We start from the raw sequence: 14,758 nt of genomic DNA, 5'->3' as shown, positions 1-14,758 counted from the left end.
TATGACTGTGGCATAAATGATATTCGTTTGGTCTCGATTATAACAAAAAAACATATTTTACACTTATTAAAGCTTGAAAATGCCCAACTAAAAAGTGAAATGAATAAAGAAAATCACAAAAACTTATAGAACCTAGTAGTAGCTATAGTGGGAAGTGTGGCAGGTTGAGGAAGGCGATAGTAGTACCCTTTCGTTTCACCTTCTCCTAACCTAGTTGAATATTCAATTCATACTTTGCTTCTCAATAAAAAAAAATAATCTTTAATATATCATGTATCCCTTTTCACATAAAAATAACTCTTCATAGTTTATACATCTTCTTAACTTGGGCAATGTTTAAATTAAAAACAAGAAAGAAAGAAAGAGACAAATGACAAATCTTTTTGGTTGTTTAGCTGCAAAGATGACAAACCTCAAGAAAACAACACATTGACTAAGCTTTCTCTCAGAGAAAAAAAAAAATAAACCATTCAAAACCACAAAAAAACCATACTTTCTCCTAGAAAAACACCACCATAAACTCTTTCAAAGACAAAGATACCAAAAATCCAACCATACATTTACGAAAACCCAACGATACATTCCTAGAAAAGCATCAACAAAACAATACCAAAAAAAAATTACTTAAGCTAAAGAAGCTCTACCGAACGTCATGTCCTTCGGAAGTTAGAAAAAAAAACTAAAAGTTACAAAAAAAAGTAGAATAATCAAAAAAGGAGTTAAGCTAAAGAAGTCTTACCAAGCGTAGAGTCCTTCAGAAGTTGCGGAATGAGAAAAGCAAGAATGTGAGAAATTATAATCATTTTGGTTTTTGAGTGTGGTAGTTAAAAAGCCAAGAGTGCCTTGTCTCATTGAATATGCATCCATACTGTGAAACCAACCGCTCACCGTCGGTCCGACAATGTGACTGAAATTCCAATAATCTTCGTCGTTCCACTTCTACCTACGACAATGCCTCGCGCCACAACAACCCAATCATAGAACATAAAGCAGAGGGTACTCTCGTGAAGAAAGAGAAAGATACGAGAAAAAAGAAAAAGAGGAAGAAAAGATTGTTTAGAGCAGAAAGAAGATTTTTTTAAAGGAAAAGAACACACAACACAGAGGGAGTAGAGGAGGCACGAGGCGGAGGACCACAATACGAGTGACATGGCGGGGGAGTTTAAGGTTTAGGAAGAAAGAGAAAGATAAAAGAAAAAGAAAAAAATAGAGAAAAAAATGAAAGGAGAGAGAGAGACCATAGTGAGTAAAGAAAAAAGAAGAAATCACGTGTCATCCAATTGGATAATAAAATGTGATGATAAAAAGTTCAAATTGTCAATGTTCAAACTACTTGCCAATAATATAAGATGTCCATTTTAGATTTTTTGACAAACTATTCTTTTATATAGATTTATATAGATATAGATATAGATTTAATCCAAATAATTTCTTTTATTAGAAAATAAATAAAAAATTCGAATATTTAGCCTAAAATTAATAATAAATTATATTTTTAAAAAGAAAAACCTGAAAACCATAGCCGGTGTTTGCATTCACTGTTACGTTTGCTCACTCTCCCTAGTAGTCCCTAACAACACCTACTAGAAGCTTCATTCATTTTTGTGTGCCATGAACGTACCCTCCACCTTCACCACCACCACACCCAACCTCGTGGTGTGTCCCCTTCCCTGAGCCATGCCTTCTTCCCCCAAGTCCTACGCCATCTCCTACGCGCGCCAGCCCACGCGCAGATCCACCCTCTACCTTTTCCTCTCCGCCCTCCTCCTCCTCTTCCTCTTTGGAATCGTCGCCTTCCTCGCCCAGATTCGCGGCAGCCGCTGCGTCAACGCGCACCCCCGGTCGGTACGCGTCGTTTGGGAACACTCCGCTGGCGCTGGCACCGTTGCCGGCGATGGGGGCAGGCATAAGGTGATGGGGTTTGTGGGCATTCAAACCGGATTCGGATCCGCTGGGCGGAGAGTGTCCTTGAGGAAGACGTGGTTCCCCTCTGATCGCCAAGGACTTCAACGGTATTCACTTACTTTCTTCTATGTTCCCCAATTGAGGTTTTTTTCTTTTTCGAGGGGGAGGGGGGGGGGGGGGGGGGGGGGTGATGCTAACTCCGTCCTGAAGATGTGATTAGTTCTCTAGAGAATTTAATGACAAATTCGAATTGATCCTTGAAGAATATAACTTATTGTGGAATTGGTTCTTGAATATTAATTTGTCAATTTTTTTTTCCACATTTTGGGACTAAATTTGTATTTTCCATCTTTCCGGAAATAATTTGTCATCCCATGACACTTTTAGGGGCAAATTTGATTATTTACCCCGTTTTTTTTTTTATCTATTTTGTTTTAGTTAAAATGCTGTTTTAGTCCTGAAGCTTTGATTTTTAACTGTGCCGAACGGTGTTACATGGAATGTGATCCATTTTGCCGTTGTTGCAGTTTTAGTCTTCTTACTTGTGCATTTATGCAATTTCGGCCATGTATGTTTAATTGAGTGATTTTGGTGTCCGAATTTTATCATATTTTAAAATTGGGTCTCTTCGTTAGTCTCACATCTAAGTAGTAACAAAATCTGCTAATCACTTGATGTGTAAGTAACTCATGATGTAGAACCAATAAGGTCTAGCACAACTGGTAGATAGCTGGGTTCCTTAAGCATGCTGATGGGAGTTCGATTTCCCGGCTGTGTGTATGGAGAAAACTTTGTTGGAAGAGAGAAAACCTACTTTCGTTATTTCTAGCCTTGAAGGATAGTCTCATGACTTTCGGTCATGGGGATACATTGCTCTCTGCAAAAGAAAAAAATGATGATGTGGATACAACACTTGACACATCTTAGAATCTTATCATATGTTAAAATTGAGTTACTCTGTTAGTTTCAGATCTAAATAGTAAAGAAATTCGCCAACATCAACTATCTTTTACTCAGTTAGCAATTTGATGTGTAAGTAACTGATGCTGTGGAAACAACACTTGACATATTTAGAGTTTATGTGAGTTTCTTTTACCTCCCCTGTGCACATAGGATTTACCCATGGTTTGAATAGTGAAAAGAATGATTTTTGACTTGTGTCATTCTGTTAAGTAAGAGATGGATCATGGATGATATTAGCAAATTTTATTTCAATTCGATGTTACACCAATGGAAGGATTTACCCATAGTTTTTTTTTTCCTCAAAAACATGTCAGAAAGAAAAGTAATTTCTTAAAAATAATATGATATTGTAATTTTGTTTGTTTGTGTGTGTTTTAATGGCTTTAGATTTTTTTTAGTTCATATAAAAATGATATTGATTGTTGAAAATTCAGGACTACATTGCTGAAGGATTTTAGAAAGGTGCTGAGTTTTTTTTTCTCAGCCACTCAAAGCCTTTATATTAACACATATATATAGTACAGAGAAAGAGTGAGAGAGTGATCAAACTTCCCACACACTCGACCTAAAGCTTAACATACACTCAACCTCACACATACACTCAACACTTTTTCCTACACAGCTGTCTACATACAGCTGTCTACAATACAATGTTGTTAATGGCGGATGGCGGTTCATGGCGGAAAGTCAAAAATCTGCCATAAAAATATGGCGGATGGCGTAGCGGAAAATGGCGGATGTCATGGCGGACAAAAAAAAAAAAAACATATATATAAACTCATTGAAATTGAAAAAAACAAAGGATTGCATTCAAATAAACTAAAAAAGTTTCATGAGTTCATACAATAATCAAGTACTAACACCAAATAAACTCATTAAAGAGTTCAAAATAAGAAAATGATAAAAACATAATGCAAAGTGCAAAGTGAAGGTTGAGGCTCTAATCATCTTCTCCAATCCCAACATAATCATCTTCGTTGTTATCATATGGTAATGGAGCATCTCCCTCTCCCTCTTCCCCATCAGACGCCTCAAAATTGACCATGGTTTCTTCTTCTTCAGATTCAACATCAATATTCTCCTCAACATCTAGATCCTCATCATTTTCTTGGACTGCTTTTTGCTTCCTTGATGAAGATCCAACAACCATTGCCTGTTTTTTAGAAGTTTGGGCAGCAGCAACACTTGTATTTTGCTTTTTCCGCCTAGTATACATCCTACACTCTCCAACCTCCGAAGTCTGATACACAGTTGCCCAATTTAGAGCATCATCATCTTCAAATACCAAATCATTTCCAGCATCATTATCATCATCTTGATCCATCTCTCCCACGAGCCATTCATTGCATACATCAATATCATTAAGAGAAATTGGATCAATTTCATCTCTTGCATTATATCTTTGCTTCAATTGTTGGTTGTATTTGACAAACACCAAATCATGCAACCTCTTGTGCTCAAGCCTATTTCTTTTTTTGGAATGAATCTACAACATAACAAATAAATGTTGATTTCAATCTCAAATATACTCCAAATATAACTTGATCATCAAAATTAAATAAAATTAAAAAGTATAGTTAGAGTTTTGTCACAATTACTTGCTCAAACACACTCAAATTTCTTTCACATCCTGAAGCACTGCAAGTCAAACTCAAAATCTTAATAGCCAGCTTCTGCAAATTTGGAGTTTGTGACCCAAACATTCGCCACCAATATGCTGCAATACCAATTACCAACCAAGAGCATAACTTAGAATTCTGAATTATAACACTAAATCACTAATACATAAAAAAAATAGTATGATAAAAGTTTCTTACTAGGAGAATGGGTTTTCCTTTGAGCCATTGCAAAGTTGGAACCAAAGTGGTCAGCACCAATCTTGTAAAGATGCAACTCGGTTAGAATTTTCTGTTGCACATCAAATTGTGGAATCAACTTCTTAATGCACTCAAACAAACCATTGGTGACCTCAAAATCAAACTCTAAGTCAGTGTTGTCATAAAAGAACTCTGGATTTAAGAAGTGGGCAGCTGCATGCAATGGCCTATGAAGTTGACAATTCCATCTTTTATCAATGATTTCAAACACATCTTTGTACTTGCTTTCATTGTTGTTGAAAGACTTGATAATTGTTTCTTTTGCCTTGTCCATTGCTTCATAAATATAGCCCATGGCTGGTTTCCTTTCACCATCCACAAGACGAAGCACTTTCACAAGTGGAGCCATGACTTTAAGAGTGTAAACCACACTATTCCAAAAAGAAGGCATGAGCACTACCTTTGCAGCTTCTTTTCCCTTAGGCTCCTTAGACAGCTTGTTCAAGGTCCATTCATCAGAAGTAAACATTTTTCTAATATTGGCTTTCTCTTTGTGAAGCCTTTCCAAGGTTAGATAAGAAGTGGCAAATCTAGTAATAGCATGTCTCACCAATTTCCTCTTGTTTGTAAAATTTCTCAACAAACTTAAGGTACTAGAATGGGCATAGATAAACCCAACTAGATTAATTGCCCTTCTAATTGTCTTCCTTATCAAGGGAAGCTTCCCAATATCTTCAAGCATCAAATCAATACAATGAGCTGCACAAGGAGTCCAATAAATATGTTTCCTTTTCTCCTCCAACAACTTACCCGCTAAAACATAGTTGCTCCCATTATCGGTTACAACTTGAACAACATTCTCTTCTCCAACTTCCTCCACAATGGCATCAAGCAACTCAAAAAGCTTTTCACCTGTCTTTACAAAATCAGAGCCATCAACAGACTTCAAAAATATGGTACCAGCTTGAGAGTTAATCAAAAAATTAATGATGCATCTTTGTTTCCGATCAGTCCATGCATCGGACATAATAGTACAACCATACTTGACCCATTGCTCCCTATGGCCTTTCATCAAATTTTCAGTATATTCAACTTCCTTTTTCAAGAGTGGAACTCTGATGTCATGATAGTTAGGAATGGGCAAATGTGGCCCATATTGACCAATGGCTGCAACCATGTTCTCAAAGCTTTTCAATTTAATGAGGTTGAATGACAAACCTGCTTGGTACCAAAAGCGAGCAATATGTTGATGCACCTTCAATACTTCATTCTTATCCATTGACTCTCTTATGTTCATTTGCCTCAACATCTCCACTTTTCTCTGATTGATTGCATTTTCTGGATTCTTACAGAATTTGTCCATTGGTCCTTTTTTAGTCCCACACTTTGTCTTTGCACTTGCAATAGCATTACAAGAGTCCGCAAACTCATCTTCTTCACTTCCATCACATCCAATCGGTTCACCAAATTCAAAATCTCTTATATTTGCCATCTTACCACTGCCAGAAGTACTGTAAGTGGTCCCACTTTTTTTTGTAGCCATATATTCCTTCAACTCTTCGATTACATTTGGGGGAGTTTTCTTGCAAGCTGCAACGTTGCCCGACTTCCCAATCAGGTGTTGTTTGGCTCGGGTTATTCCTCCCTTAGTGATTTTTCCACAGAAATTACAAACAATGGTGTTTGTATCTCCTTCCACTAGTGAATGGCAATATTTCCAGCCTGGGTCTGCCTTATTTTTCCTCGTTGCACTTGCAGTAGCAGCATCGGATGATGGTTCAGCCATTTAAAAGAGGACTGAACAGAAAAAAAAAAAATTATGGTGTCAAATAGGAAAAAAAAAAGGGACTGTTAACAGTAAAAAGGGGTGTCAAATAGCAAAAGGAAAAAAAAAGCTGTAGACAGAAAAATGGGGGGTGTCAAACAGCAAAAAGCCAAAAAAAAAAAAAACAGATCAGCTGACCCGCGCGTCTTCTTCCTCTTCTTCGTCTTCTTCCTTCGCGAGACAGAAACAAGGGGTGGTGTCGCGCGTTGTCGGGGCTCGTCGTCGGAGCTCGTGCGTTGCGGGCCTCGTCGCGGCGGCGGCTGGGTGCGGCGGGGAGGGGGTGGTGTCGCGGCGGCGGCTGGGTGCGGCGGGGTTCGGTAGGGACGCAGGCAGGGGAGGTTTTGAATGCAAGCTGTTGGAGGGACGGCTAGCTGTTCTGAACGCAAGCTGTGGAGGGTTTTTAGTTTAATGAATAACCGGGTAGGGTTGGGTCGGGTCGGCCCAACTCCTACCGCGGACAAAAGCCAAACAGATTTCCGCCATCCCGCCACGACCGCCATGGCGCCGCCATCCCAAACCCGCCACGCCACCGCTATTCAGTGGCGTTTTTTCGCAAATCTGCCATGGAAAACCGCCATGGCGCCGCCATGGCCGCCATGTAACAACACTGTTGCAATATAATACTTTAACACTCCCCCTCAAGCTGGAGCATATAAATTAAATGCTCCAAGCTTGGAACATGAGCTGAAGCATAAGAAAGATTCTTCTTATAAGTTAGATGCTGCGGTGAAGCTTGATTGCTTGATTGAAACCCATGACTGAAACTCAGTTGACTGCCAAACTGGAAAGGGCTCCCTCCTGATGGAGTTGATGCTTCCAAATACAAAACTTGATTGAATTGGAGCAGGTTGCAGACCTGTGTGGAGGTAGAGGCTGCTGCTGCCGGAGTGAATGAAATGCGGAGTTGATGCACTGGAGGTTAATTAAAACATTGAAGGAGAACTGGCAGAAGCAACAGACGCAGTGGATGACGATGATGTACTAAATGTGGAACCAAATGCAGACTTGGTGGGCTGCCAACTAAAGTAGAACTTGGACCACATTGGAGCTAACAGATTAGACCGGCGAAGAGGGAGCAGAGGTGCCAAGTTCAAAAGATGTGGCAGGACTTGAAGAAGGAAACAACGAATTCCCAGAAACAAAAGCTGCACTTGCTGCAGGGCTAGACTTCAAACTGATTAGTACTGATTAGGAGACAACACACTCCCCCTCACGAGATGGAAGGTGGAGTCAACACTTCCAGCTTAGGATGAACAATATAAGTAGAAAAATAGACAATGAAACATGCCAGAAATAACATTGGCAGCAGATTGAAAATGACTGAAAAACATTCAAAGGCAATTGGAATATGCTGAACCATTAAGCAGAAGCCACAACACAATCCTTAACCACTTAACAGAAGCAAACACACTTAACCACCTAAAAGGTAGAAGCAAACCAAAACTTAACCATCAAGAGCAGAAGCTAAACATGGTGCTTAACCACTCAAGACAGAAGCAAAACACAGTTTTTGAATGCTTAACCACCATAAAGGCAGAAGCAACACAGCAATGTTTAACCATCCATGGTAGAAGCTTGACATCAATGCTTAACCACCATGGATAGAAACTTAATGACTTTTTTTTAATAGTAGAGGTTCTTGACCAGATTGAACCCCAGGGACAGCAATTGCTTCAAGGACAGAGACAAGGGAGAAGTTGCTGGACAATTGGATCAACAAATGACCTATAGTAGGGTTCTTGACCAGATCGAACCCTGGGGACAGCGATATTAAACAGCAGACCACACAATAGATTAATAGAAGGACAGGAGACAATGGAGCTGCACAACAAAGGGTTAAGAGAGACAAATGAGGAGGGAATAACCTCAAACACCTTGCAAGCATGGTAGAAACTCCAAACCCAAACTGAACAAACTCAAATTTTCCTTCAAAGAGGAATATACACAAAAACCTTGTGAGCACTTTTGGCCAAACTAAAAAGAAAACTTTAAAACAGTAGCATCCCTACCAATCTTTCTTCAAAAGTCCAATGGAGGATGTCCAAGAAACAGAAAGAACAGGGCCTAAAGTTGACATTTTTCAGAACCAGAACACAATGGAACTTGGAAAGCAGCTGGAAGGGGAGCCTTGACAACATACAAAAACATACCAAACTTAGCAACTGCTTTTGAGGAAGGACTTCAAGCCAAAGCAATGGGTACCCTCTGGCTTGGTAACAATGTTGCTGTTTGTAACACGAGAGAGAGCTGCCCAGCAGAGAGTGGCTGACAGCAGAGAAGGAGAACGCAGGACTGGCAAAGGCCATTTTTTATCAAAAAGACGAAGCCCTAACGGAGAACGAGAAGGGAACGCAAGAGCTGGACAGCAAAGGCTGAAACATGCCTAGAAGAAAAGGAGGAGACGTTTGAAACTGGTCCAGCAAGTTTCCGGTGGCCGGAGGGCGGCGCGTGGACTTCACGCACCGGAAACGAGGCGCTGCTGTGGCGGTGTGTGGCTGTGCTGCTGGTCACGCAACTTGCAGGGGTGGGTCGCACTCCTCGAGGTGCACCCAACCCTGGTTTTGCCGGAAAATTTGACGGCGGCGGCCTGCGGATGGCGGCGGTGAATGGAGACAGTCAGAACGGGATCGTACCCGCTCTAATACCATGTTGAAAATTCAGGACTACATTGCTGAAGGATTTTAGAAAGGTGCTGAGTTTTTTTTCTCAGCCACTCAAAGCCTTTATATTAACACATATATATAGTACAGCGAAAGAGTGAGAGAGTGATCAAACTTCCCACACACTTTTTTCCTACACAGCTGTCTACATACAGCTATCTACAATATAATACTTTTAACATTCATTTTTATTCTTACATTTAATAAAATGATGTGGTTTTGGTCCCTCAAAAATACTAGAGGCATGTTATTTTTGTAATTTTTAGGGATTTGAAACGAATAAATTTTTCACTGGTAGTAAACCTAAAAGGTCATATTTTTAGGGATTAAAAATATATTTAACCTTTTTTTAATTATCTGCACTGCTAAGTTTTTGAAATGTACTTTAATCATAATCAATTTAGGAGTGAAACTCATAATTTATATTTGGATTTTGCAACATTGATATTAATGTACAAGGGAAAGCGAGAAAAAGAAAGGGGAAACAGATGGTGGTGAAGATTATGTGTATTTTATTGTGTTAGTAGCATTACTGATTTGCAAAGCTTATTTATAGAACTGTTTCTGAATGCTCCATTTCTGTGGTATGAATTGGATATAGCTTACATGAAAGTTTGATTCATGAGTCATTCTATATTCTGGTCTGTGTTTATCTGGGTTGGTTTAGATTCCATTCAATGTCTGTAGGTTGCAGTGTTTGAAGTTATGCAAAGTGGGTGGTTGTATTTTGTTGGTTGGTTGGATATTTTGAGGAACCTGGGTTTGAGAATGGTGCAAGTTGGTACTATCATTTTTAATTATTGATTGTTGCTTGCAGCTTGGAAGAAGCTACTGGGTTGGCTTTTAGGTTTATCATTGGTAGAACAAGTGACAGAGCAAAGATGTCAGCGCTTCAGAAGGAAGTAGCAGAATATGATGATTTCATTTTGTTGGATATCCAAGAGGAGTACAGTAAGCTCCCATACAAAACGTGTGTGCTGAGAATGACTAAATTTCTGCACTTTATCTGTAGTGTGTTGCTAAATTGAATATTCATTCATCCATAACAGGTTAGCTTTCTTCAAAGCTGCTTATGCACTTTTTGATGCTGAATTTTATGTCAAAGCTGATGACGACATATATTTAAGGCCAGGTGACTAGATCTTTTAATGCTTATTGTGATGAAATACATTAAGAAGCTTCCTTTATGAGATTACATTTCACAATCCTAATTAAGATTTTATGCGCATATTTTTAATTTATTGTAATATTGTCAGATCGTCTATCATTACTACTGGCCAAAGAGCGATCTCATCCTCAGACATATATAGGATGTATGAAAAAGGGACCTGTTTTCACTGATCCAAAACTCAAATGGTTAGTTTTGTTTTGATGAGTTTAGTTTATCTATGAGTTTTTACTTTGATCCTGTATAGATTAATTTTCCCAATTCCACACATTCAGCATGCCACAATTTTACCCAGGAGAAATAAAAAATATGCCATTGATAAATTGCTCTAGTGATGGAATAAGATTAATATATAGAACTTTATGTCTTTACTTGATCCCATTAATAAATTGCTCCAGTGATGGAATAAGATTAATATATACAACTTTATGTCTTTACTTGATGATGCTATTTGCTCGAGAAAGAAATATAAATTATTAATACTGTTTAGTTGTTGGATTTACAAATGAACTTTTACTATTGCAAGAGAGAAAATGCAAGTTTGCAACCAGATTTTAGTTTTAAACATACTTATTAGAATCTTACAGTTTGCTATTTGAATCATATAATTTGGCTGGCTAGCAATTTGTATCATGTAATGAATCGCAAATTACTCTGAACTGTTTGATACATGGATAAACCAATGCAATTCCATATCCTAGATGCAAATCATATAATTCAGCAATTTGTTATTTTTAGTTGTTTTCACCATTCCTTTGTGAAATAAATTTGAAACTTGAAAGGTAGATATATTTAATTTAAATTGATAAACAAAAGGAATTGAGTGCATGTTTAGATTGAAGTTAGAAATGTTGTGCACACATTCAAATGTAAATCCAATGGATAAAAGCAAAATGAAAGCAAAATCAAGGGTCCTGATCCTTTGGCAAAGTTACTTTTGCCTCAAAAGTACTTTTTCACCTGAAAACCAAACATGCACTGAAGAAGCACTACTGGAAGCACCCACCCTATTTGATTATTTTGTTGCTCTATTTTCATCTTCAATTTTCATTTGATCACAATAGGTAAAACTTCTTAAATAGTAATATCCACCAAAAAATAAAAATTATCTTTCTTGAAACTATATATCATATGCTTGGTATATCTAATCATTTAAAATAAAAAATTTGCACAATGTGTTACTCTTTTGTGGTTTATGAGAGAGTCTGATGTTGTGGATTGATCTTTTTTGTACTTAATCCCACTTAATAGGATAAGACTTGGTTTTTGGATGTAAACTTGATCCCCCAAGTTATTATCATAAGGGACAAAACAGAAACAATTTGAAACTTTTTAACGTGACACTTATTGCCAATTTTTTTAGGTCTTAATTATCACTATTCATTACCCTTATCTTTTTCGGTCAGAAATGCTAATGTAGTGTCCTATCTAGCTTCACCACTATTGTTACATTCTAAGGCCTCGACTTATAACCAGCATTTGACCTGCTTTTGCTTACGGCATACTCATCCTGATAAAATCTTGTAGGTATGAGCCATTGTCACATTTGCTTGGAAAGGAGTATTTTCTTCATGCTTATGGTCCTATATATGTTCTTTCTGCCGATGTTGTCCAAAGCTTGGTTGCTCTTAGGAATGACAGGCAAGTTTTCTTTCCTCCAAAGCTTGGACAGTAGGATCACAAATCTCTCATGTAATCTATTGGGAACTATAATACTTTGATACACTTGTCAATGTTTAGATATAGGACTTTTCTTCTTTTGGTTTGATCCATGTGTAATGGTTGTGTTTTCTTTATGTATTTCATACTTGCTTTTTCTCTATCTCATTTCTTGAATTTTGTATATTTGTTGCTTGGGTTGGATGATTTCTGTTTCTTATCTTAACTAAAATATAAAATAAAATAGGAGTTGAGATATTGCCCTAAATTTTGCCTAGTCATGTTCAGTTGTCTCACTGGTGCAAATGGATTGGGAGCTATGCTCTTATTGTTATCCAGACAATCTTCGGAGGTTATGAGGTCTTAAATTTCCTCTTAATGTAAAGGGCCAAATACTACAATGATAAACACAATGATATGGACCTTGTTCAATACCTACCCTTTTTCCCACTTCATATAATGTTTTTTGCATTATTTCAGTTTCCGGATGTTCAGCAATGAGGATGTTACTATTGGAGCTTGGATGCTTGCAATGAATGTCAACCATGAGAATAATCATGAACTTTGTGCTACAGATTGTACAGCCACATCTATTGCAGTGTGGGATATTCCAAAGTGTTCAGGTTGGTGTTTCTCTTTGCAGCATGATGTTACCGCATCTGTATTTGGGGGTTTTTATGATAGATATTTCTTGGAAAAACCTTAAAAATACATGAAATTCATGAACTGGGATCCCAAAAATTAATTATTTCTATGCATGTATTATTGTCTACCTCATGGTGAAATTTGTTTCAAGCTATTCAATGTCGTGTAATTCTGTTCAACTATGGATGGGAGGAGTTAGGTTGGGGAAAAGGGAAGGATATTCTTTAATTTCTAAATTAAGAGTATGTTTAAAAACATGAATTAAGGGATGATTGGAAGGCTACATCATAATCTGTAATTTTATTTCCTTTAGTTAAAGTGAAAAATTTTGGTTCCTTCCCCCTTCCCTCCAAAATCATCTCCTAAGGATATATTTTTGTCAAAAAACATTTTATTTGAGAGTAGAATGAATGTGCTTATGAAGTTTATGGCATCAAAATAAATGGTGAAATGTGTATTAGGTATCAGCTGTGTTAGTACAAAAGATTTGAAAACCATCTTACCCATATTTGAGGCTTGAACATGATCCATAAAATGGAATCTGTTTTGCTGAGGTTCTTTTATGTGTGGGCTTTTATATCAGTGAATCTTTACAAAGGCTCTTTGTTTCTAGTCAGCATTTAATTTCTTGTGCGTGGCGGGGTGTCCTTATGTACACCAAAGAAAAGGATTTTATCTTAATGATCTGGTTGTTGTTTACCTACAGGCCTATGTAATCCAGAAAAGAAAATGTTGGAACTCCATCAAAAGGAAGCCTGCTCTAAGAGCCCAACTCTGGAATCAGATGATGAATAGAATTTGTGGGTATAATATAAAGCAAAGTAAGCTCAGAAGGTAGTGTGAAGGAATTGCTGCTCTTGTTATTGATTACTGCCACGATATGCTACCACTTCCATTCTTTTGATCTTTCTAATTCTCCTTTCTTCCAGTTATTAGAAGAGAGGGTGACTGTGTTTTATTTCCTTAGTTTTCATTCCCCTATACTTGGAGAGGTTTGCATTGGCCGATATGAGGAACGTTCTTTAGGGAAGGCTTTTATATACTACATGAGAGAATAGATCAAGAGATCATTGTTAATTTACTAATTTCCTGATTTTAATGTCAGTCTTTCTTGGGGTTATACATATTCTGATTCTTGTACTTCAAAAATGGGAGTTTGAATGATTGTGTACTTCTGCATGTGTCATATTTTACTTCAAGGTTTATCGGTCCATCTTTATATTTTATCATTGCCTCTCCAGTTCAACGATTGGAATCAAATTAAGCTTGAATCAATTTGTATTCTTGTTTTGGGTAGAAAAATTGTATTGAAGACGTAATATGGGTTATATATTTATTCTTGTGCTTCAGTCTTATGTGAGTGGATAGATAGCTCTGTAGGCCTTTAAAGTTTCAGAATATTCAAACAATATTTCATTATCACATTCTGAGTCAAATTTTATTAGATTGTCTTTAGTGTTGAGAATGAAACATTGACATCCAAAATAATGAAAGTATGATATGTTAGAGATTTTGTCCTTTCCACAATTTAGGAGTTTTTTTAGAATTGGGTCTAATATAAATTTTGTTTTGTAAATAACAAACAATATTTACTACTTTAGTCCAAAAGTATTTTAGAGTTGAGTTATCATTCAACATGGTTCTAGCTATTTCTTGTAATGACCTATTTTTTCTCTCAACAATATAATTTTGTTGTGGTGTTCTTGGTATTGAAAAGTTGTGAAGATTATCATTTTCTTCGCAGAACCTTTAAAAACTTTTGTTTTCAAACTCTTTTTCATGATCATTTCTGATTTAAGTAATGCATATTTCTTTTTCATTTTGAGTCTTTTTATGTGAGTTAAAGAAGATCTTAAAAGACTCATTCTTGTGGGCTAGGAACATCACTCATGTCCATTTGGAGTAATCTTCCACTATCCCCTTCCATACCTTTTATCACTTGTTGAGGCTGGTTGAGTCAAACAAATCAAAATGTAACAACTCAATGGGTCTAGAGGTAAAAACAATGTTAGGAAAATAGTTTTTAACTTGTTTTCCTCTTTGACATGCTTCACAAAGCAAATCATTCTTGTATGACATACTTTGGAAGATATCTTACAAGGTTATATGCTTTTGC

At 37.2% G+C, this 14,758-nt stretch overlaps 1 protein-coding gene across 2 annotated transcripts; it reads left to right on the top strand.

The window, feature by feature from the left end:
- The first annotated feature begins 1,516 nt into the window (after positions 1–1,516).
- On the top strand, positions 1,517–13,866 carry LOC100775674 (probable beta-1,3-galactosyltransferase 14). Of its 2 annotated transcripts, XM_006582067.4 has the most exons (8): positions 1,517–2,012; positions 9,988–10,140; positions 10,220–10,302; positions 10,427–10,526; positions 11,866–11,979; positions 12,478–12,620; positions 13,349–13,476; positions 13,572–13,866. In XM_006582067.4, the coding sequence occupies exons 1-7, from the start codon at positions 1,678–1,680 to the stop codon at positions 13,435–13,437; spliced, it is 1,017 nt and encodes a 338-aa protein (XP_006582130.1). In that variant the 5' UTR covers positions 1,517–1,677; the 3' UTR covers positions 13,438–13,476; positions 13,572–13,866. The 2 variants fall into 2 exon arrangements, with proteins under 2 accessions (XP_006582130.1, XP_003527208.1); XM_003527160.5 differs by having other exon boundaries at positions 13,349–13,866.
- The last annotated feature ends 892 nt before the right edge of the window (positions 13,867–14,758 follow it).

The sequence above is a fragment of the Glycine max genome, chromosome 6 (genome assembly GCF_000004515.6).
Source record: "Glycine max cultivar Williams 82 chromosome 6, Glycine_max_v4.0, whole genome shotgun sequence".
NCBI lineage: Eukaryota > Viridiplantae > Streptophyta > Magnoliopsida > Fabales > Fabaceae > Glycine > Glycine max.
The sequence above is the reverse complement of the archived record's forward strand: the minus strand, read 5'-3'. Positions and strand labels throughout refer to the sequence as shown.

Excerpts from the sequence above, each read along its gene's own strand:
- LOC100775674 (XM_006582067.4), top strand. The coding sequence starts at position 1,678 with ATGCCTTCTTCCCCCAAGTCCTACGCCATCTCCTACGCGCGCCAGCCC. Across the intron at positions 2,013-9,987 it reads GATCGCCAAGGACTTCAACG|CTTGGAAGAAGCTACTGGGT; the intron begins GTATTCACTTAC and ends TGTTGCTTGCAG. Across the intron at positions 10,141-10,219 it reads AGTAAGCTCCCATACAAAAC|GTTAGCTTTCTTCAAAGCTG; the intron begins GTGTGTGCTGAG and ends CATCCATAACAG.